Source organism: Manacus candei, unplaced genomic scaffold (assembly GCF_025592945.1).
Source record: "Manacus candei isolate 608988 ecotype Guabito, Panama unplaced genomic scaffold, ASM2559294v1 h1tg000057l, whole genome shotgun sequence".
Taxonomy (NCBI): Eukaryota; Metazoa; Chordata; class Aves; order Passeriformes; family Pipridae; genus Manacus; species Manacus candei.
The window spans coordinates 16,011,981-16,031,916 of NW_026138105.1; the positions used below are offsets into that span (position 1 = coordinate 16,011,981).

General features: G+C 51.4%; 2 protein-coding genes across 2 annotated transcripts; one reads left to right on the forward strand and one right to left on the reverse strand.

Moving 5' to 3' along the window:
- The first annotated feature begins 162 nt into the window (after positions 1-162).
- MYBL2 (MYB proto-oncogene like 2) lies at positions 163-18,709 on the forward strand. The gene is made up of 15 exons (XM_051803432.1): positions 163-172; positions 270-477; positions 5,837-5,930; positions 7,088-7,159; positions 7,537-7,629; positions 9,298-9,518; positions 9,677-9,833; positions 10,584-10,856; positions 12,075-12,464; positions 14,037-14,176; positions 14,472-14,571; positions 15,180-15,293; positions 15,848-15,964; positions 16,131-16,277; positions 18,413-18,709. The coding sequence occupies exons 1-15, from the start codon at positions 163-165 to the stop codon at positions 18,539-18,541; spliced, it is 2,265 nt and encodes a 754-aa protein (XP_051659392.1). The 3' UTR covers positions 18,542-18,709.
- LOC127477920 (uncharacterized) lies at positions 930-1,641 on the reverse strand. Its single transcript, XM_051803000.1, has one exon. The coding sequence runs from the start codon at positions 1,639-1,641 to the stop codon at positions 1,009-1,011; it is 633 nt and encodes a 210-aa protein (XP_051658960.1). The 3' UTR covers positions 930-1,008.
- Positions 18,710-19,936: the final 1,227 nt, after the last annotated feature.

Here is a 19,936-nt window from a genome sequence, read left to right on the forward strand (position 1 = left end):
TCCTGAGAAGTGGTTTCAGCAAGTCCTTCTCCCTGTCTTTGCTTTAAGCAGTGACAGGAGAGGAAAAACAGGAGGGAGAGCAAAAACAGGAAGGAGAGCAAGTGGTTGTGTGAATGGGGTGAGATCTAACAGGAGCACGTGAAAATCTGTAACAGGTGGGGGATGCCATGGGGTAGGCTCGTTTCATTCACTCGGAGCAGAGAGTGAACATCACAGAGGAAACCTTCGCAGCGTGTGGGCAAGTGATGCGGATTAACATACTGCATAAGGCAAGTGGGTGACAGGGCGGGGTGTCCGGGCCGGTCCCGCCCGTTCCGCGCTCCTAGGCTGTGCTTTCCTGGTACGCCAGGAGAGGGATCCCCAGCCCCGGCCGCGTCTCCGTCCGCTCTCCCGGCGGCCCAGCAGCTATGGCCCAGCCGCCGGAGCCGTGTCCCGGAGCCTCTTCTCCACCAGGACCTGCCCGAGCCCCTCTGCCAGGTAACGGGGGCGGGTGAGGCGGGGGTGGATGATCCCTCTCCCCCGGGCCGCGGGAGCGTCTCTAGAGAGTGCCGCGCTCGCTGAGGGTGTACCAGCAGCCGGCCCTGGAAGTTGAGCTGGGTTCAGCCACAAGCCGGGTGGGCAGTGAGCGCCAAAGGCCAACCACACAGAACAACATTTGTATCTTTATTGCGTTAGTACAAAAGACAGGGATCCGGGAGGCCGGGGAGCCAGCGGCGCTGCTGCCATCAACCGCCCAAGCATCTCTCCACAGCAGTGCCCCAAAGCCCCTCACCCCAGGTGGGCAGATTTAACCTTTCACCAGGTGCTGCAGTGTGGATCCGTATCCCTCTGCAGGCACCCCGCGGTCCACCGTGCTCCGGGCACAGAGCCAGGGCAGCAGCATCACTAAACCTGGTGCAGAAACACAGGGACAAGGTCAGGATCGCTCGGCAGGGTCTCGGGGGCGGCAGACCTGCGCATCAGCACAGAGTTGCTTCTTGAAGGCACCAGGCCAAGCCAGAGGAATCACTACAGATGTCTGACATCCAGGGGTGGCGTGTCCAGTTTGGAGCATCCCAGTAACCTTAACTCCTCAGTGCTCACATCAAGGGACAGGCTGGTGTCCAGAGGGGATTTTATTGATGAGATCTCCCACCTGGGTGCTGGCACATTCCCAAGGACAGAGAGGTCTCCGAGGAGCTCGGAGCTCTTGGAGAGCAGACTCTCTAGTGGTTTGGGGTGCTTGTCTTTCTTGTGAGGTGTTGAGGTGTTCTGTGATGCTATGTCCATGAGGCAGCCAGGTCTGCTGGAGTCTTCACAAGGCAAACCAGACAGCTCCAAGGTGGCCTGGCCCTGGTGGGCCTTGCAGAGGCAGACAAGACTAAGGTCAGAGATGCCTTGAGTCAGGCTGTGAAGGTCAGTCTTCACACAGCTGCTCAGAGACTCCGACTGCTTGACAACACAGAGAGAACTGCTTTTTGCTATGCTGTCCAAGTCCATGAGAAGCTCCCAGGTGTCTGATTTAGAGGCACTGCTAGAGTCCATGCAATAACTCTGGACAGGAGAAGAATGGATATGGCTGAAGGCCCTGGCCACAAAGCCATTTTCTAGGATTTCCTTTATGGTCAAGATGCTGGAACCATGCCTCTGTGTGGACAGCATGGTGCAGAATCCCACCACTGCCAGGTTTATGGAGACCAGGTTTTCCTATCAGAATAAACATGTTACTGTTCAATATTGTTCACTAGTGAATTGCAGACTTAGAGTAGCGAGACAAAATCCTGTCTCAGTCTTGCAAGGAGCTGTGTGGGATCCAGGACAGGTAGGAGAGCATCCAGCCTGTCACTGTCTTCTAGAGCAAAACAGCTGCACCATAGCCTGTTTGTTGCCCAGAGGTCACCATGAAACCTCCTTAGAGTTGTGTTCATTTGGCCTCAGCCTGTCTATCACTCTTAGCTTTGTGTAGGGCATAGAGGGACTCGGGAAACCTCTCCGTCTGTACTAAGCTGTACTAAGATGGATCTGGTTTTCCTGAGAAATAAGATATTTTATCCTCATTCCTTAAGTCAGTGAGCCATTAAACCGCTAGATTTGAGCCTCTTTGAGAGAGAGGCACTAAAGCCAGGCTCTGGTTAGGATTGAAGAGGTTGAGGAGCACCTCTCATCTTGTCTTTATTCCCACATGCAGTAACCCTCACCACCAGCTCAGCCAGCAGTTGACTTCCAGCCACCCCCAGAGGGAACAGGGCAGGTCAGGGAAGGAGAAGGCACTAACTATGGTCTGAAACCATTTTTATACTGAAAACATTAAAAACAGAGCTAAAAAGCTCCTGAATTTACTGTAAAATGGAACTGTATCGTCGGTCTAGAAGGAAAGTCTTCTTTAAGAGACTAAAAAAACTTTTTCCTTAAAGATGATTTCAACAAATTAGTATGTAAGAAATAAAGGAGACAATAAGAGGATAGACTAAAAAAACACTACTTACCTTCAGCGGTTTTATAGTTCTGGTAGTTAATTAACAGGCTAATTTTCTAATTAAGCCAGTTTGGGAGAGGGAGGGGTTTTTGTTTCCCTCTTTTTAAACACAGGGCTAGTGATGCTGGGTCATGGCTGACTGCTGGAGGTACATTGGGGTCTGTAAGGGCTGGATACCTTGTCAGTGGGTAACTCTAGAGAGCAAAGGGGTGCTTGCAGGATACATGGAGCCTTCCTACTTGGACCCAGTGCAGGGTCCCTAATAAGGTGACAGCTCTTTCAACTTTTGCCTTGTTTGTTGTGATATCATGGCTAGGCTTTGCGAACGAAGATTTGGGAAGGGGTCTACCCACATTTGCTACAAGCCACTGGTGGCTAAAGAGGCCAATGTGAGATAGACAAGATCAGTTGCAAAAGGCACAGCAGAAAGGCTCTTTGGATGGTATCGGCAAGATACGATTCTTTCTGCATTGTCTTTTCAATGGTGATCCTGCGTGCGTTCTCAAAGGAAGCAGCAGCGTAATAGATGGTGTGTCTCCAGACCTCCCAGTTGGAGGCCAGGGTAGACCAGCGATGAAGATCAATGTGGCCAAGTCTGAGATGTTGCTTCAGGGAGTCCTTGTATCTCCTCTTCAGGGCTCCTCTTATGCGGCAGCCGGTGGCAAGTTCACCACAGAGCACGATCTTAGGGAGGCGGTGGTTGGTCCTTCATCCTGGAGACGTGCCCTGCCCAGCCCAGCTGTGTTCTCAGCAACATGGCCTCAATACTCGTAACTGCTGCCTGTTCTAGAACAGACGTATTAGTCACATCATCTGACCAGTGGATGTTTAGGATTGTACGGAGACAGCGTTGATGGAAGCATTCTAGGAGTCGCAGGTGGTGGCGGTAGATGACCCATGATTCAGATCCGTATAAAAGAGTAGACAGCACTATGGCTCTGTAAACACTGATCTTTGTACTTTTCTTCAGGTGTTTATTTCGCCAAACTCTTTTATGGAGTCTTCCAAAAGCTCTCTATGCCTTTGCTAACCTGTTGTCTATCTCTCTGTCAGTCTTACCCATCTGAGGAGATGAAGCTACCTAGGGAATTAAACTGCTGGACTGATTTGAGCTCTGATTTGCCAATGGTGATATGGGGATGATGGAAGGCTTCCTGAGGTGCAGGATGATAGAGAACTTCTGTCTTCTTCAAGCTGACTTCCAGCCCAAAAAGCTCGGCAGCCTCAGTAAAGCAGGATGTTAAACGCTGCAGAGCTACTTCTGTGTGAGCGACGAGGGCGGCAGCATCAGCATAAAGCAGCTCCCTTAAACCATCTTGTTGTGATATACTGGTCAGGAATATCCATGTGCACAGACTCAGCACAGATGCTATAAATAGTATATGTTGCAGCATTTGTTCAAGGCCCTCAGGAACATGGTGGGATTACTGGTGCTGTTCTGTGCAGGGCCAGGAGTTGGACTTGGATGGTGGTAGGTCCTTTCCAGCTTAAAATGTTCCACGATTCTGTAACGTGTGGGTACTGGCTGTGGGTGTGCTCTGTGTGCACAGCTGTGAGAGCAGCAGGAATCTGGTATGCAGGTGTAGAGCCCTAATGTGCTCATGCCCTGCTGTCCCCAAGGCAGGAATCTGGGATGCAGTGTGACAGTGCTGCTGCCTGGCCAGGGAGCAAATCTGGGTGTTGCATGCCAGCCCCTCTATTACCTCCTGGGAAGCATCAGACCTGCACTCCCCAGGTGACCCCACAGCACACCCCGGAGCCAGACATGGCAAGGGCAGCATGGTGATTGAATTGAATTTTGTGAGGTTTTTGCCCAGCTGCGAGGGTCCCATGTCCCAGGGTTGGTGGGGTGTGAGGTGAGCATGGCAGGACTCTGGCAGCAGCCAGTTCCTTCCTGGAGCCAAGCACAGTCCTGGGGGCTCTTGGGGCACCCCCAACCATACGTAGCCACATCCTGTGGGAGTGTGTAGAATGTTAAGGGGTTAAAGATCATCTAGTCCCAACCCCTCCTGCCATGGGCAGGGACACCTCCCAGTAGATCAAATTGCTCAAGGCCTTATCCAACCTGGCCTTCATCACTTGCAGTAATGGGGCAGCCACAGTTTCTCTGAGAAACCTGTGCCAGGGCTTCACCCCCCCTCACAGGGAAGAATTTCTTCCTAATATCTAACCTAAATTTCTCCTCTGTCAATTTGTACCCACTCCTCCTTGTCCTGTCACTAGGTTCCTGATGAAGGGTCCCTCTCCAGCCTCCCTGTAGGCCCCTTCACACACGGGAAGATTGCTCTGAGGTCTCCACACAACCTTCCCTCCTCCAGGCTGAACAGCCCCAACTTTCTTATTTCTAGCCTGTTTCAGGGAGAGGTGATCCGGGGGCGGGTGTTTGTGTGTGATCCTCTTGCCCCGCGCTCAGAGCTGCTGCTGCAGTGTGTGTGGGGGGTGGATGCGGGGAGTCTCAGTGGTCCCGGGTCAGTGCGGTGTTGGATGCGGAGGGGCCCGGGTGGGTGCGGGGACGGGTACAGGGGGTCCCAGATTGGTGCGGGGTCGGTGCAGAGGTGGATGCCGGTGGTGCCGGGTCGGTGCGGGGGGCGGACGCCAGCGTTCCCGGGTGGATGCAGGTCCCGGGGGAGGGGCGGACGGGCGCCCTCCCGCGCGCGCCTCTTTGTGCGGGCGGGAGGCGCGGAGCGCATGCGCGGCCCGGCCCCGGGCGGGGGGGCGCCGTTGGCGCGAGATAGGAAAGTGCCGCCGGTGCCGCGCTCCGGCCCCGCTCCCGACCTCGGCCCGGCCCCGCCATGGCCCGCCGCACCCGCGGGTGAGTGAGCGCGGCCCCCGACGTGCCTGGACTCCTCGTGCCGGCTCCGCGGAACATCCCGCAGGCTCCTGCTGGCCGCCCCGTTCCCGCTCTCAGGCCGGACAGCGGGACGCGGGATGCGCGCAGGGCGGCGGCCCCGGGATCCCCGCGCTGAACGGTCCCAGGGGCTCCACCTGGGCCTGGGTTTGCTCTCTTGGAGCCCTTGGGCTGCTTCCCCGCACCGCCCGGTCGGCGCTGCCCACTCCCTTCGTTCCAGCGATCCCGGAGGTGGGGAACTGGAATGGGGGAATGGTGCCAGCCCCCTCAGATGCAAAGTCCTCCCCGAGGGACAGAGGGAGCAGAAATGAAGAGAAACGCTCCTTACCCTGCTCTGGGCAGCATGAAAGTTACTAGCAGCCGCCAGAGCCCAAAGCTGAGGGTCTCCTCTAAACCTGGGGTGTCTGGACGGATGTTGAGGCTCAGTGCTAGAAGGGACAGATCTGGAGTTCCGCTCTGCATGGTGGGGCTTGCTCCCTCTCCTGCGTTTTCGTCAGAGCTGGAAGTTATAATCTTCATTTTTTTATTTCTAGTGAGGACCAAGATGAGCTGCGCTACCAGGATACCGAATCGGATGTGCCAGAGCAGCGGGATGGCAGGTGCAAAGTCAAGTGGACCCAAGAAGAGGTGAGTGAGAGCCCAGAATTTGCCAAGAGAGGTGTTTTGGGGTGGGCATCTGGCCTGGCACCCTGGGCTTCGGTGACTCCACCCTAGTTCTTACCTGCTGACTATGACCCCACCTCCTGCTGTCTTGCTACTGGAGACGACCATGTGTCTTTTATTCTGATCTGAGGTCTGAATGAGGCTCAGAGTTCAGGGGAGTTTAAAGTGCAGCCTGAAGAGCAAGAGCTCCAACCTCTTTAGCTTAAGCACGTGAGTCCTCAGCGAGGCATCCGCTGCCTGCAGCACTCATGTGAGCAAAGAGGGATTCCAGAGGATGGATGGGGCCTCCAACAAGCTGAATTGTGCAGTGGAAGTGTTCTCCTTTTTCTCTAGCAAAAGCAGGGAGTACTGAAAGTGTTGGAATCATGGCTTCGTCATCCTGGCTAAGAGCATGAAATTAGTTGGGATATTCACTTCCCTCCTCCCAGTTCCTCCATCATTTTTGTTCTCTATGAAAACTACAAGATGTCCTATCTCCCTGGGGTTTGGACACTGAGTAAGGTGGTCTTTGTGGAGAGTTCAAAGCCCTGGGCTCATGCTGGGCAGGGAATAATGTCATGCCTGTTTGCCCATCCAGAGCTCACAGACAAGGACCCCTATAACAGGCTTTTTCTGAGCTGTATGAGTACACACATTCAGGCTATAAGCAGGGATCATGGAAGAGATGCTGTAGAGCCCTGTAGCACCGAAAGACAGAAGACCACCAGGCTAGTGATGGTACACTTCAACCAGTCAGCTTTCCTGGCCAGGCAAAACCAGTGGCTGAGCTGGGAGATGGACTATCTGATCAGGGGTGCACTGGGGCTGGATAAGCAGGCCCTTGACCACAGGGTTAGAACCAGACTGTACTGGAACAGAGCTGAGCTCTTGTTTTGTATTCAGTGTATTAGCTTGTCCTAGTACAGAGCCCAGAACCAAAGTCTGTTCCAGTTGGCTCCGTATACTAGAATGCTGTTAAAGGCTGGTGTGAGCTACTTTCCTCCCCTGAACACAGAATGCCAACAAAATCTTCTTGGCTGTTCAAAATATCTAGCTTGTTCTCTTGATGCCATCAGCCATGGGGTGCCTCTGGCATCTGTTCCCTCAGTATATCTGAAAGTGGGTGTCTTTGTTCTTTGCAGGATGAGCAGCTGAAGATGTTAGTAAGCCACTATGGGCAGAATGACTGGAAATTCCTGGCCAGTCACTTTCCTGTAAGTGACCCCTTGCCCAGCTGGGAATCACAGAGTTTGCATGTTGCTTCTTCTCCTTGTGCTGGTTCTCTGTGTCTGTGCAGTGGGACTGTTCTGTGACAGCAGCTCCAGGCTGTGAAATGGGGCTGCTTCAGGGCAGGGAGACATTGTACAGAGGGCTTTCCAGGGTGAGTCTGTTGGAGCTGGGGTGAGAAATTGAGGTTCCTGTCCCTGTGCCCAGTGCCCTGGGTCTAGGGTCTTAGTAAGTATTTTCCATGTGCTTCTGCAGGTTTTTTGTGGGACAGCCTCTGTGTATGGGGACTGCTACTGCCTTTGGAGATTTTTGGGCTTTTGGAGCCTCCAGTCTAACACAAGGCTATTCTCCTTCCTTTTCCCAGAACCGCAGTGATCAGCAGTGTCAGTACAGGTGGCTGAGAGTGTTGAATCCAGACCTGGTTAAGGGCCCTTGGACCAAAGAAGAGGACCAAAAGGTAAGTCAGGGCCAAGAGGACCAGAGTGTTTGGACTGTCTCTGTCTGCAGAGAGGGTGGAGGAGTTAGACCCTCAAATCTTATGGTAAACTATGTGTAATTCTTCTCACTGAGGGATACCCGTGAGAGCAGCACTGTCTGACCTGCTCTGAGCAGCCTGAGCAGCCATGGTTGTGATGTGCAGGAGCAGCTCTAGGCCTCTTCAGGTAAACACCTTCTCCCTTTCACACAGTACTGCCACAGTAATCTGCAGGGGAGAGAGCTGAAAAGGGAATTAATTCATCTCTGTGCTGGCAGGTCTTCACGTGGCCTGGCCAGGTTGGATTCAAGAGAAAATAAAACTGGCATTTCCTCTGCCACAGTAGGCAGGCTGGAGTGGATGTCGGGTTGGCTGGTAAATCATGACTTTTGTGAGCCTGTTTCTCTGCTATTTGCAGAGTGAGCTAAGAGGGGCCAACTCAGACTCGTCGTCTTGATATACTTAAGAAAAGTTGGAATAAATTCCAACTTCTACCAAGGTTTTCTGCTACAAAATATCATAGCCTGGCAGATTCTCTGTAACACTTTTGCTCCCTCATTTCTTTTGGTCCCATTACTTTATGTCAAGCATGTCCCAAGGGAGCTTCTCGTTATGTCCTCCCACCTTACAGCAGAGCAGTTGTTGCCTGATTTCCCCTTCCCTTTGTATTGTCCAGACTCTACCAGCCTACCCATCCTGGCCAAGCTGGGCTCCAGCTCTCTCCTCCCAACCCTGCACACTGCTTTGCCCCAGCTCCTTGGCCTGTGCCTCAGTTTGGCACCTTTGGCCCATTTGTCTGTGCTTGACAGACAAGGGTCTGCAGTAGGGACATTTGTGCTATGCCAAGAGCACTGAGCATCACCTCTCTACCTGCACCTTTCAGCTGAGCACAGCTGGCCAGGGTGGAATGTACTTTGAAAACTCTTCAGCTAGGATTTTGGTAGGCTGAACATTGCAGGAAGTAGATGGTTTCATCCTGACTGTGCCCTGGACGTTGTAGGGGCTCGGAACAGTTTTTGTGCCCAGAAGCATTTGCATTGAGGCTCAGGCAGAAGTGACAAAGCCCTGGGTGAAGGGGAAGAGGCAAAGTGGATGGCTCTTAAGTGAATGTGGCTTGTTTAGGCTTTGAAGGTCTCCCTGAGTGTGTGCTGGTGCTAGCAGAGCATGGACCTGCAGCCCTGGCGTGTCCTGGCTGTAGCACACTGGGAAAGGGAGTAGCAGACCAGTGCAGAGCTGATGGGGACTGTTGTCATGCAGGCAGGTCTTCAGAAGAAGGGAGGGCAGAGGAGCCTTCGAGCAGGTGGGACTTGGCCCTTGCTCAGAAATGGGCATGTTTCTCAGTCTGGGCCCCTTTGCCTCTGGTGCACCTGCCAGTCTCCACCTCATCTTCTTGAAGTGGTCATCTGCATTCACAGGTGCCCTGTGTCTGCATGGAAACAGCCTCTTACAGAAATTTGGCAGAATCATTGCTCTCGTGAGGGTTGGTACACCTGACTGTCCTTGCTGGATCCCTCCAGCTTTTCCTCCTAAGGGGCCCTTGTCTGCCCTTAACTAGTCCCAGGAGAGCTGAAGAGCAAAGCCTGAAGATGAGTGTATTGACCTTCCTCTCCTTTCTTCCATGTCTTTATTTCCCTCCCTCTCTCTTCAAAGGTAATTGAACTGGTTAAAAAATATGGCACCAAACAGTGGACCCTGATAGCCAAGCACCTGAAAGGGCGGTTAGGGAAGCAGTGCCGGGAACGCTGGCATAACCACCTGAACCCCGAGGTGAAGAAGTCCTCCTGGACAGAGGAGGAGGATCGTATAATTTTTGAGGCCCACAAGGTCCTGGGGAATCGCTGGGCGGAGATTGCCAAGCTGCTGCCTGGGAGGTAGGACCTCTTTGCTCACTGCTGCCTTCCCAGCTGGGTGGCCCATGGAGATCCATGTGTTAGGCTCCCGGGAGGGGGCTGGGGAGTGTGTTGGAACTGTTAGCTGTGCTTTAGAGCTACTGTAAATGGTGATTTGTTTTCTTCTGCTTTTTCTGCAGGACCGACAATGCTGTGAAGAATCACTGGAACTCCACCATCAAGCGGAAGGTGGACACGGGAGGCTTTCTCAATGAAACTAAGGAGTCCAAGTCACTGTACTTGCTCGTGGAGGTGGATAACAAGGAGAGACAAAGTCAAACGACACCCGAGAGCCAGGTACTGCACCAGCACTTGCAGCAGGCAAGTGGGTCAGTCCTCTGCTCTGCTAATGTGTTTTGGAGCTGTTCATCCACCCTTCTGCTGCCTCATGCTACCTTTGCTGTAGCCTGGTGTCTGCATAGACTGACTGTGCCTTCTCCAGCCTTTTCCAAGGGACTGACTCTTGGGAGATCTCTCCCTCCAGGAGCTAGAGGTGTGATGGGAGCCCAAGTGTGTCATATGCTAGAGCTGTTATCTTGCCAGTCTGAGCATCAGGTCTATCTTGGACACTGAAGGTTCTTTTGGCTTTGTTGTGCTGTTGCTGGTAGGAAAAGGAGGCTGCTCTAGACAGTGTGTGTGTGTGGGAGCATGGTGAAGAGATACTGTGTTTCTTTCCTCTAAAAAAGGAAGCAGGGAAGGACACCAAATTATTGTGTTCACGAAGAAAGCATGTGGTTTTTTGAAGGCAGGCTCTTGGAAAATAGGAAATGCAGAACTTGTGCTACCTGTTCAGCCTATGTTCAGTTTTCTCCTGGGATACTGTTAAGAGAAATCTTCAATTAAATAGTCCTGTGCTTGTTATGTTGCATGGACTCCTGCTCAGGTAGTGTATGGGACAGAGCAGTGAGGGAGAATGGGGATGTAAAACTGAATGGCAGATAGGAAACCTGAATGTGTACAGGGACTCTTGTTCTTTGTACCCAAGACTTGCCGTTGTTCCTTTGTTTTCTACTAATATCTGGACTTTCTTTGCTTGTATGTGTGAAGAATGTCCTGCCGAACTGGCCGGTGGATATCTCTGAGATAAAAGAAGAAGATGTCAGTGATGAGGAGGTGACGGGTGTACAGGAGTTGCCCTCGGAGCTGCCAGCGGCAGAACTGGCAGAGCAGAACATGGAGGGAACTCCAGAAGAGGCAGCAGTGCCTGAGGATGCCACTTCGTTCGTTGAATCACCCTACAAATGGGTTGTCGAAGCTGCCAACTATTTGTACCCAAGTTGTGTGCCAGCCTTCAATGAAGCTCTGGACATGATTGAATCTGTAAGTAACAGTCCCTTGCTCCCCCAAGGGAGACTGATTTTATCCTTCATCCTTGAATGAACTTACCAAGTCCCCTTGCTCATCACCATGGGTGGCCTGAGGAGGGCTGGGTCTGTCATTGCCTTGCAGATTCCTACCATCTCTCTTTCAGGGCTGGATTAGACCTTTCCAGCTCTGCTGGTATTGCTGTGGGCTTGCAGATTTCCCTAGGTGGGTGTCCTTGTGCATGGGCTCTGCTGGTGTGGGAGGCTGTAGGTGCTGGTAAATCTGATATCAAATCCTTCTTTATTGGCCAGAGTGTTCCCAGCACTCATTTTCATAATGGTTCAGCTCATGCTTATTGGCTTTTCTTTCCTCCTGTCATGGGATGGGATGGGACAGGACTGACTGGGAATAAGCCAAGCCCATTTGTACTACGGAGGACAGACCCTTTCATGCTGGCATATGGTCACTGTTTGTTTTCAGTGGAGGTAGCTTCACTGAAACTAGTAATTTTGGGCCAGTCAAGCACTGCTGATGTCCGCTGGGTGACAGAGGCACACCAGGGTGGGAGGCTGGCTAGAATCAACAGGGCACTTTGCTACCACCAGAGGAAAGTGCCTCTGCAGCCCCCAGCCTGCCTGAGTAGCTTATGAGCTGATTATCCATGAAGGATCCACTTTGCCTGTGTATAGGAAGACAGTCTGTGCCCGAGGCTTAGCAGCCCGTATATGGGTCCTTGTATGGTACTGGGTGTTGGTGGGATGGAGCTGTGAAGCAGCTCATCTCTGAACTGGTTTGGTTCTGCTTTCAGCAGTGCAGAGCCCTGTGTCTAGCTCTATCAATGTGCCCAAGACTGTGGTTTGCTGTTGGGTGACGGTCACTTCATTCAGCCCCTGTCTCCAGACCTCTCCCCAGCTGCTTTTTTTGTCCCCTCTCTGGAGGGGTGCAGCTGTTTGTGCGGCTGTGCTGTGAACCGAGCTGGGAAACCAATCTTGCAGAAACATAAAAACCTGCCTGTGCACAAACAGCAGCTTTCAGCTGGGTCAGTGCCCTGATCTGGCTTCCAGCTGTGCCTACAGCAGAGGGGAGGAGGGCTGGAGCTCTCCTAGCCAGGCTCCTTCCAAAGCTTGGTGCCATCACCCACTTACTTCACCTCCTAGTTCAAATTTGCGTCTTCACCCGTCAGCTGCTCAGCTTCGCTCCTGGGCTGCCACTGATGGTTTCCCTTGTGTGCAGGACCCAGACGGTGGGTGGTGTGACCTGACCCAGTTTGACCTGCCTGAGGAACCTTCTGCTGGTGGCAGCAGCAGCAACAACAGTCCCATGAGGCCAACACTGAGTGAGGCCACGCCGTCCCTGCCCAGCATGACCGAGTACCGCCTGGATGGCCACACCATCTCTGACCTGAGCAGGAGCAGCAAGGGAGAGCTCATCCCCATCTCCCCTCATGCTGAGGGGAGCTTTGGCACCCCACCCTCAGTCCTGATGAGGCAGAAGAAGAGGAAGATCTCCCTCTCCCCTGTCACGGAGAACGTCACCAGCACCAGTCTGTCCTTCCTTGACTCCTGCAACAGCATGACCCCCAAGGGCACCCCTGTAAAGACACTGCCCTTCTCTCCATCTCAGGTATAGGGAAACAGCAGGGCCCCGTCTGTGCTCCTCTGCCTGGGCTTGGGCCTGAGCTTTATTAGCGTGTTCATGCTCTGTCTTCTTGCCCTAATGCCATGTATTCCCATCAGCTCTGCCAGCTTTGAATGTCTCTTCTGCCTTGAATGAGACAGTGCCAGTGTGCAGGGTGTATCCCTTTGCTAAAACAAGCCACAGAACTGGGTTCTGGCACTGCTTCTCTTCAGTGCTGCCCTTCCTTTGGGAGCAGCAGACCGCATTTGCCTCTGGGAGTGCTTGCAGCCTCAGAAAAGCCCAGCTACACTGTGTGAGAGGCAGGGCACTGTGGAGAAGCACCACTGTGGGGATGGATCTACATGCCTGCCCATGCTGTAGAGCACACTGCTTCTGTCCCCAGGGCATTGCTGGCCCAGCTGTGGGTAGCAGAGTGGCAGCAGTGAAAATTTGCTTTCCCTGTTTGTTTGCAGTTCAGGGCAGCAAACACCTTGCGCAGACCTCGGCGTTTCTGTGCTTGGGAAAATGCTCCTGGGCTTGTCTTTGTTGCAAAAGGGCCTTGGGGTCTTTTGACCTGTGTCGTGACTCTTACAGTGTCCACATGCTTGTGCACACACAGTCTCCAACATACATCACCTTAGGGCACTGTGATGGTCAAACCCAGTAGTCTCTCATATCTGAAAGTTGTGGAGTTCTGCTTATAAAACAGAATAAAGTCTGCTGTGTTTTCCAGCACAGTTCCCAGAGCAACTTTGCTCAGATTCTTTGTCTACCTGTGCCCTCCAGGCCTTTATTCCTGCAGCCCTGGATGCACATGAGAGAGCACCACAGGACAGTCCAACATGCAGGTTCAGGTTGGCCTTGAATGCAAGGCTAACAAGGACTGGGAAATCAGATCAGGATCTGAAATGTTTAACTTTGCTCAGTGTAAATGACAGGAAAGTCTGGAGTGAATTTGAGAAGGCAATGGGCATGTCCTGCCTCTTGGGCTGAGCTTCAGCCATCAGTGAATGTCACGAACACAGCTCTTCTGTCCTGATAGATTCTTGGGCACAAACCTCATTCCTTTTTTGAGTAAAGCTGTCACTTATTAGCTGTTATGAAGTAAAATCCTAGCAGAGATGAGAGAGTGTGCAGTCTTCTTGCAGTTTAGGCTGAAAGCAGCTCAATGCTAAACTTGTTAACTTGTACACTTTGTGTTACATGGTCTTCCCTCATGTTTGCTAACCTGAGGTTGGAATAGACCTTTGGTGAGCTGGGATTACTGGTGCAAGGAGAGACTTCTCTCCCACACTGTAGCTGGTAGTTGTAGTAGTTGTATCAGCTCATCCCTTACGGGAAGTAAATAACCTTTATAGGTGTGAGGCACCTTCTGGCAACTTTCACATGTGTGTCCATGTACAGAACTGTATGAGTCCATAAGTCATCCTGGTTTACACTGGGACAGCTGCTCAGAATGGGAGTGTTGTCCATACTTCAGATTTTCTCTCCCTACTGAGGAAAAAATAGTGCCTTGTGATGTGATGCGGGGATGCTTGAGACTGACTGTGTTCACTTTTTTTTTCCTGTGCTGTTCAGTTCTTAAACTTTTGGACCAAACAGGATACACTAGAACTGGAGAACCCATCCCTGACCTCCACACCTGTGTGCAGCCAGAAAGTGATTGTCACCACCCCACTGCACAGGGACAAGACCCCTCTGCCCCAGAAGAACTTAGCGTAAGTCCTTTCTTCCTCCTCTTCCCTGAGCAGAGTCCTTTTCCAGACAGGAGACTGGTTCAATTCAAACACACCTCTCAGTACTCGACACTACTAAGAGAGGGGCAAGGCAGGCTGGGGATTTCCTTAAATTAGTGGTTCCCTCCCAAAACAGCTCCACTCTGAGCTGCAGGGAGCAAGTGCCCAGGCTGACTGGGGCCACAGCCAAGTGTTGTGCTCAACTGCTGGGTGGATTGTTGCCTTCTGTGGGTTACAGCAGGTCTGATCCCTTCTCTTTCCCCCTCTCTGCTTTCAGGTTTGTCACACCAGATCAGACGTATGTGGTGGACAACACGCCTCATACTCCCACGCCTTTCAAAAATGCCCTGGAGAAATATGGACCAATTAGACCTCTGGTAATCATTGGGCAGGGCTGTGGCTTGCAGGTGGCAGAAGCATGATGGGGCATGGGGCAGGTTGCAGCAGAGCCGTGAACCAGCTCTTATCTGTGCCAGAACAAAGTGCAGTTTGGTAGTGCCAGGTTGAGATGGGAGGGGACCTTGTCATGATGATCATTTCATTGTAAGTAGCCACAGAACTGTTAGTTCCTCTGGAAACCAGCTAAAAATGCCAAAACCTGCCCTTGAATCAGGCTACAGTGCTTGGCTATGATGACCTTGAGGAAAAGCAAGGAAATGCTCTGCCTAGGCTTCTCTGAATGTGGGTGTTGTGGGGATGGTGGTTTCCAGTATCCCAGGCCTTGTGTGCATACTGGTCTGCTGATGCCACACTTGGGGTTCAGATGATAAGAGTCTCTCATGCCTAGAGATCCTGGAAATCTGTTAGGCTAGCAGAAAACTTGTCATATCTTTTCCAGCTGGGAAGTAAATTGGAAGTCATCTTTGTGTTTGTCCTCCCACTGTGGTCTCTCCTGACCCCGTTATCCCTTGAGAGAAATACTTGTGAGCCTGCCCAGAATACAGACTTTGACTGCCTTGTGCTCTCTCTGCCTTTTTCACACCAGCCCCAGACTCCTCACCTGGAAGAAGACTTGAAAGAGGTGCTCCGAAGTGAAGCTGGCATCGAACTCATCATAGAGGATGAGGTGAAGGCTGAGAAACAGAAAAGGAAACAAGGGGTGAGCTGATTTTGCATCCAGTACCTGCTGCTGAGCTGCCCTCTGCTGTTAGGGGATGTTTTGGTTGGTTTTATTCATCCTGTTGTTGATGTCAAAATGTTTTTGGCCCCTTGACCGCTGTCTTTGAATCAGCAAGAGGCATTTGAGGTTAAGGCCTGCTGAAAATACTGCCAGCCATGTCCTGGTTTATACTGAATTCAGGGCTTGCTAGGAGATGCTGTGTTGCTATCCTACTGGAGAGACCCATGGCACGCTTGGAGCTTCTGGGGCACATTGGGCTCCCAGAAGGCTGTGGGCTGGTACGAAGGGTCTATTGGCTCAGACCTTCCTACTGAAAGGGTCTTTGTCTTCTAAATTGGTGGCTGCAGGTGCCAGGAAGAGAGCACTGGAAGCTGCTGTGCCCTGTGGTGGGGAAGGCTGCAGCAATCCTTCTTTCTGAGATGCTGGGGCCGTGCAGACCCAGGATGACATGGGCTTGGTGTGTACCCTGGGCCCTAAGGATGGCAGTCTTCTGGGTGGATTCATGCTAACACTGTTTTTTCTATGTCCTCCAGTTGCGCAGGAGTCCCATCAGGAAGGTCCGGAAGTCTCTAGCCTTGGATATTGTGGATGAAGATATGACACAAAATCTGCCTGCCCTCCCCAAGACTGTGTGTTTCAAAAGAGCCCAGGTAAGGAGTTCTGCATTCAGAGCAGGGACAGAGCTATCTCTGCTCTGAAAAAAACCCCTGTGCAAAGCAGCCTGTAGCTGCCTTTGAACAGTCCATGTGAATGTGGATGAAAGTCTGTATTTCTTCTTTCCTTATAGTTTTCCTTTTTTTTTTTTTCTCTTTTCAGCCTGTGAATTTCCTGTCAAGGTCCCTGAACCTTTCCTCCTCGAGCAGGAAGAATGACAGTCATTTGCTCAACAGAGCTTTCATGCAAGTGCAGCCAGAGAAAATGTCCTACAGGAAAATGCCAAGCCATTTCAGGCCACCAGCACCAGTAAGCCCTGCAACCTCTGCTCTCTCAGCCAAGAGTTCAGCTGCCAGTGCAGCCCTTGTCCCTCCTTGGGAGGAGGAGTGAGGGATGAAGCTCTGAACTACTGCATAGGCACCACTACACGTTCAGGGCTGTCCCTGTACCAAGCTTGGGAGATAACAACCAGTACTGTCAAACTACAGCCTCCTTCTGTTTCTTTGCAAACCTACTTTCCTGCTGGGGCTCAAAGCCCTGCGGTTGATCAGAGCTGTGACCTGCTTAGCATGTTTGGCCCTGGATTTCTTCATGGGAATTTGCACCCTACCCCAATCCGTCAGGGAATTTGGATGATTGATCTGGCTCTGAAGTAAACTGTCCTTTTCCCAGTGAGCACTCCTTGGGTGGACAGCAGTAAGCTCATTTTTTGTTTCTCAGGGTATGCAACTCTGAAGTGCTATATAAAGCTTAAGCACAAAGGTATTTCTCATCCCTCTGATTTTTAGGGTGTTTCTGGGTGGTGGGGAAGGCTGTGTGCCTTAGCCAGCTTAGGCTGACTTCATCCTACGTTATCCTGAACCCACTGCAGTGTGGAGCTCCATCTGACAGGCTACCCTTGTAGCTTGTGCTGAGGTTGGTGCTGTTACAGCAACCCTTTTCCTCAGCTCTGCACAGTTGGATCCAGGTTGTGCTGGAGTCACAGCAGCCTAAAAATGCCCTCTGGGACATAAACAGATCTCTTTAAAATCTTCACCGCTTACAGGCAGGGTGCATTAGTAGAGGGATATCCCTGCTTTGCCAAGAAGTGTGGCTTAGAGAAGGGGATTTGGATCATGATTTTGCAGGTGTTTGCTTGGACCAAGTAATTGGAGCTCTCTAGTAGCTTGAATGAGGATGGAAACACCTGCTGTCCTTAGCAAAGGGGGGGGGGGGGGGGTGTGGTGTGTGTGTGTGAAACTGCAGCTGGGGGCTCCTGTGGGGGTGGTTTCCCACCCCAGAAGAGCCCAGCTGCTATGTTGTCCTCACTGAGCACCGTAGCTCAGTCTTCAGGAAGCACTGCAGTGAGGGGGGTTGCACCTGTCCCTGCATTAGAGCTGTCTTGTGGAAGCTCTTTCTTCTGAAAGATGAATACTGCTCAGCCACAATAATTCCTTCTCCTTCCCAAAATAAACCCTTCTTAAAGACTTCCATTTCTCCTCCTGTCCTCAGCAGGATCAAGTTGTTCCAAGAGCTAATAGATCCATATAAATAAAGCTTTGGGAGTGACTTGAAGGTGGCAGTGCAGCCGTTTGTGTGGTAACAGAGTACAGATGTGCAGTGAAATCCCATTGCCCAGAGACAGCAGAGCTGTCTGAGCTGCTCCTGGGCTCTGGGGATTTATTGTGCTGGGCTGGTGGTGCTTGCAGTCAGCTACTTATGAAGGGAGCTCATCCAGCTGTGGGCTGAACCTCCATCAGCCCAAAGCCATGCTGGGGCTGTGTGGAACATTCTTGCTATGAGCAAACACTGAAGCTCAAGCTCTGGTTCTCTGCAGTGCATGTAAACAGGTATTTCCAGTTTAGGGCGTTGAGTGTCTTCTGGCTGCATTATCAGGAGATTCACAGAGGCTTTTCTGAAGTGCAGAAACACCTTGTGGGTGCCCTTTCTGCATGCAGAGACTGAAGCACACCTTATTTTTGGTTATTCCTCTGTGCTGTGGGACCCTGCCGAAACTGAAGACACCTAATTGCTGTTAAGAATCGTCTTCGATCAGCTAGACCTGGGGTTGAGCAGCTCCTGTAGAAATTGTACTGGTTGGGAATAAACCCCAAAGCTATGCTTGAATTTCTTCCATCGCTGGAATCCCTTCAGGGCTTGTGCTTTGGGGTTTTTGTCTTGAGGCAAGTAAGGAAAAGCCCTGAAAAGGTACGTGAGTTGTCCTGAAATGGAGCACTCACCTGGAACCTTACCCTTAGAAATTACTGCCTGACCCTGTGATGAGTAACTGGTGGTGTGCAAGTTTCTCCTGGTTGCGAGATGGGTGCTGAAGTTTGATTTCCCTTAGGTGGTAGCAGATGGTTGATAGGTCTGTTTATTTTTGCAATCTTTTTGAACACGATGTTGACAAGATGTTTGTCCTCTCCCTTAACTCTTTGCACACATCCTTTCTTTTCCCTCTGCAGATGACCAGGGCTTGGAAAGCAGTGGCCTGTGGTGGAACCCGAGACCAACTCTTCATGCAGGAGAAAGCTCGACAGTTTTTGGGCACGTTGAAACAGAGTCACACATCAAGGACCTTAATCTTATCATGAAGGATTGTTCTGCTTCTTGATTTTATTTTTTAAAACTTTAAATAAGTGGAGGGGGAACTGCAGGAAAAAATATCCTCTGCCAGACCTTAGTGTGTGGGAGTGGATTTTTCTTTTCCTTCTGTTCCCAGGTAGATTTATATTGTAACAAACTGGGCTAACTGCTGGCTAGTGTGTGGAATGCAAGCTTTGGGATCATTATCGAAAGGCAAACAAAGGTTGGAGAGATGACAGCAAGACATCTCCCTGCAAGGCCTGAGTTCTGCAAAAATAGAAGGAGGTGGCTGTGGTCCACCTTGGAGCAGCATGTGCACACTGGCCTCACAGCATCCCTGGATTTCCTCTTGACTGCTCTAGTTCCTCAGGAATGGCTTTTGTGAAGGTTTCTGTGTGCCTTGTGCCTCCCTCCCAGATTTCCCCAGGGGATAGAGTTGTCCTCCTTTGCTCAAGGAGGAGGGAGGGCATGGTGCTTTGGGGTGAACTGTGCTGGGAGCTGGCCCCTTGCTCCCCAGGGGGGTGCTTTTTCACTGCCATGGCTCCAATTGGGAGTGGCAGGTGCCTCTTCCCAGGACTCCTTCTTCAAATAAACAACAGTGCTCACATCCCCCTGTCCCTCAGACTCTGACTCTGCTCAGGGGAGGCTGTGCTGGGGTGGGGAGACGCAAAGTGCTGGTTTTCGTGTGGGATCTTTGCTCTCCTGGCAAGTTGCTGAATTCCTGTTGACTTCTCAGCATAGAAGAGAAAGGACGTTTTCCTCCCCACTCTTAGTAGTTTCATCAGCTGTTTAGAAATTTTGGCTGCTGTCACAGTGTGTTTGAGCTCTGTGTGACTGGGATCTCTGCAGAGCTGCAGGAGTGGATGGAGGCTAGAGAGAGCGGGGGGCTGGGAAAGAGCAACAGGAGTGTGTGATGCCTTCTCTGTTCCCCTTCCTTTTGAGGCCAAAGCTGCATCCATGTAACTATTGTGTGGAAACAGTAGCAGTGTCCTGTTTTAAGATGTAGCCAAGGATGAAATGTGGCCATTGTAGTAATATATTACCTTTTGCAATTGAAAAGGTGCTGAAGAAACAGAAGAGCAATACACCAGTTACACCAGAACAGGAAAAGGTTTTTGGCTGGGGTGGCTGAACAGCAAAGATGTGTGGAGGGGCTGTTCACCCCAGTGCTTTTTACCAGGGTCCCTGTCCCCAGTGTTCTAAATGTAACTGTAACACTTTTTTTACTAAATTGTTTATTACAGTCCCTTTGCAAGAAGGTAGAGCTATGATAAAGATGCCTCTGACAGAAATTTGACTAAGATTTTTAATTATAATTATTTCTTTTATCACATGGAGTTTGGCATTTTGGATTTTTTTCTCTTATTTCTCAAAATGTATGTTTTTTGTCACCAAGTAGGGGA

Bases quoted from the DNA above. Each gene is read 5' to 3' on its own strand.
- MYBL2 (XM_051803432.1), top strand. The intron at 9,519-9,676 runs GTAGGACCTCTT...CTTTTTCTGCAG, and splicing joins GCCAAGCTGCTGCCTGGGAG to GACCGACAATGCTGTGAAGA. The intron at 14,572-15,179 runs GTAATCATTGGG...TTTTCACACCAG, and splicing joins ATGGACCAATTAGACCTCTG to CCCCAGACTCCTCACCTGGA.
- LOC127477920 (XM_051803000.1), bottom strand. From the start codon at position 1,641: ATGCTGTCCACACAGAGGCATGGTTCCAGCATCTTGACCATAAAGGAA.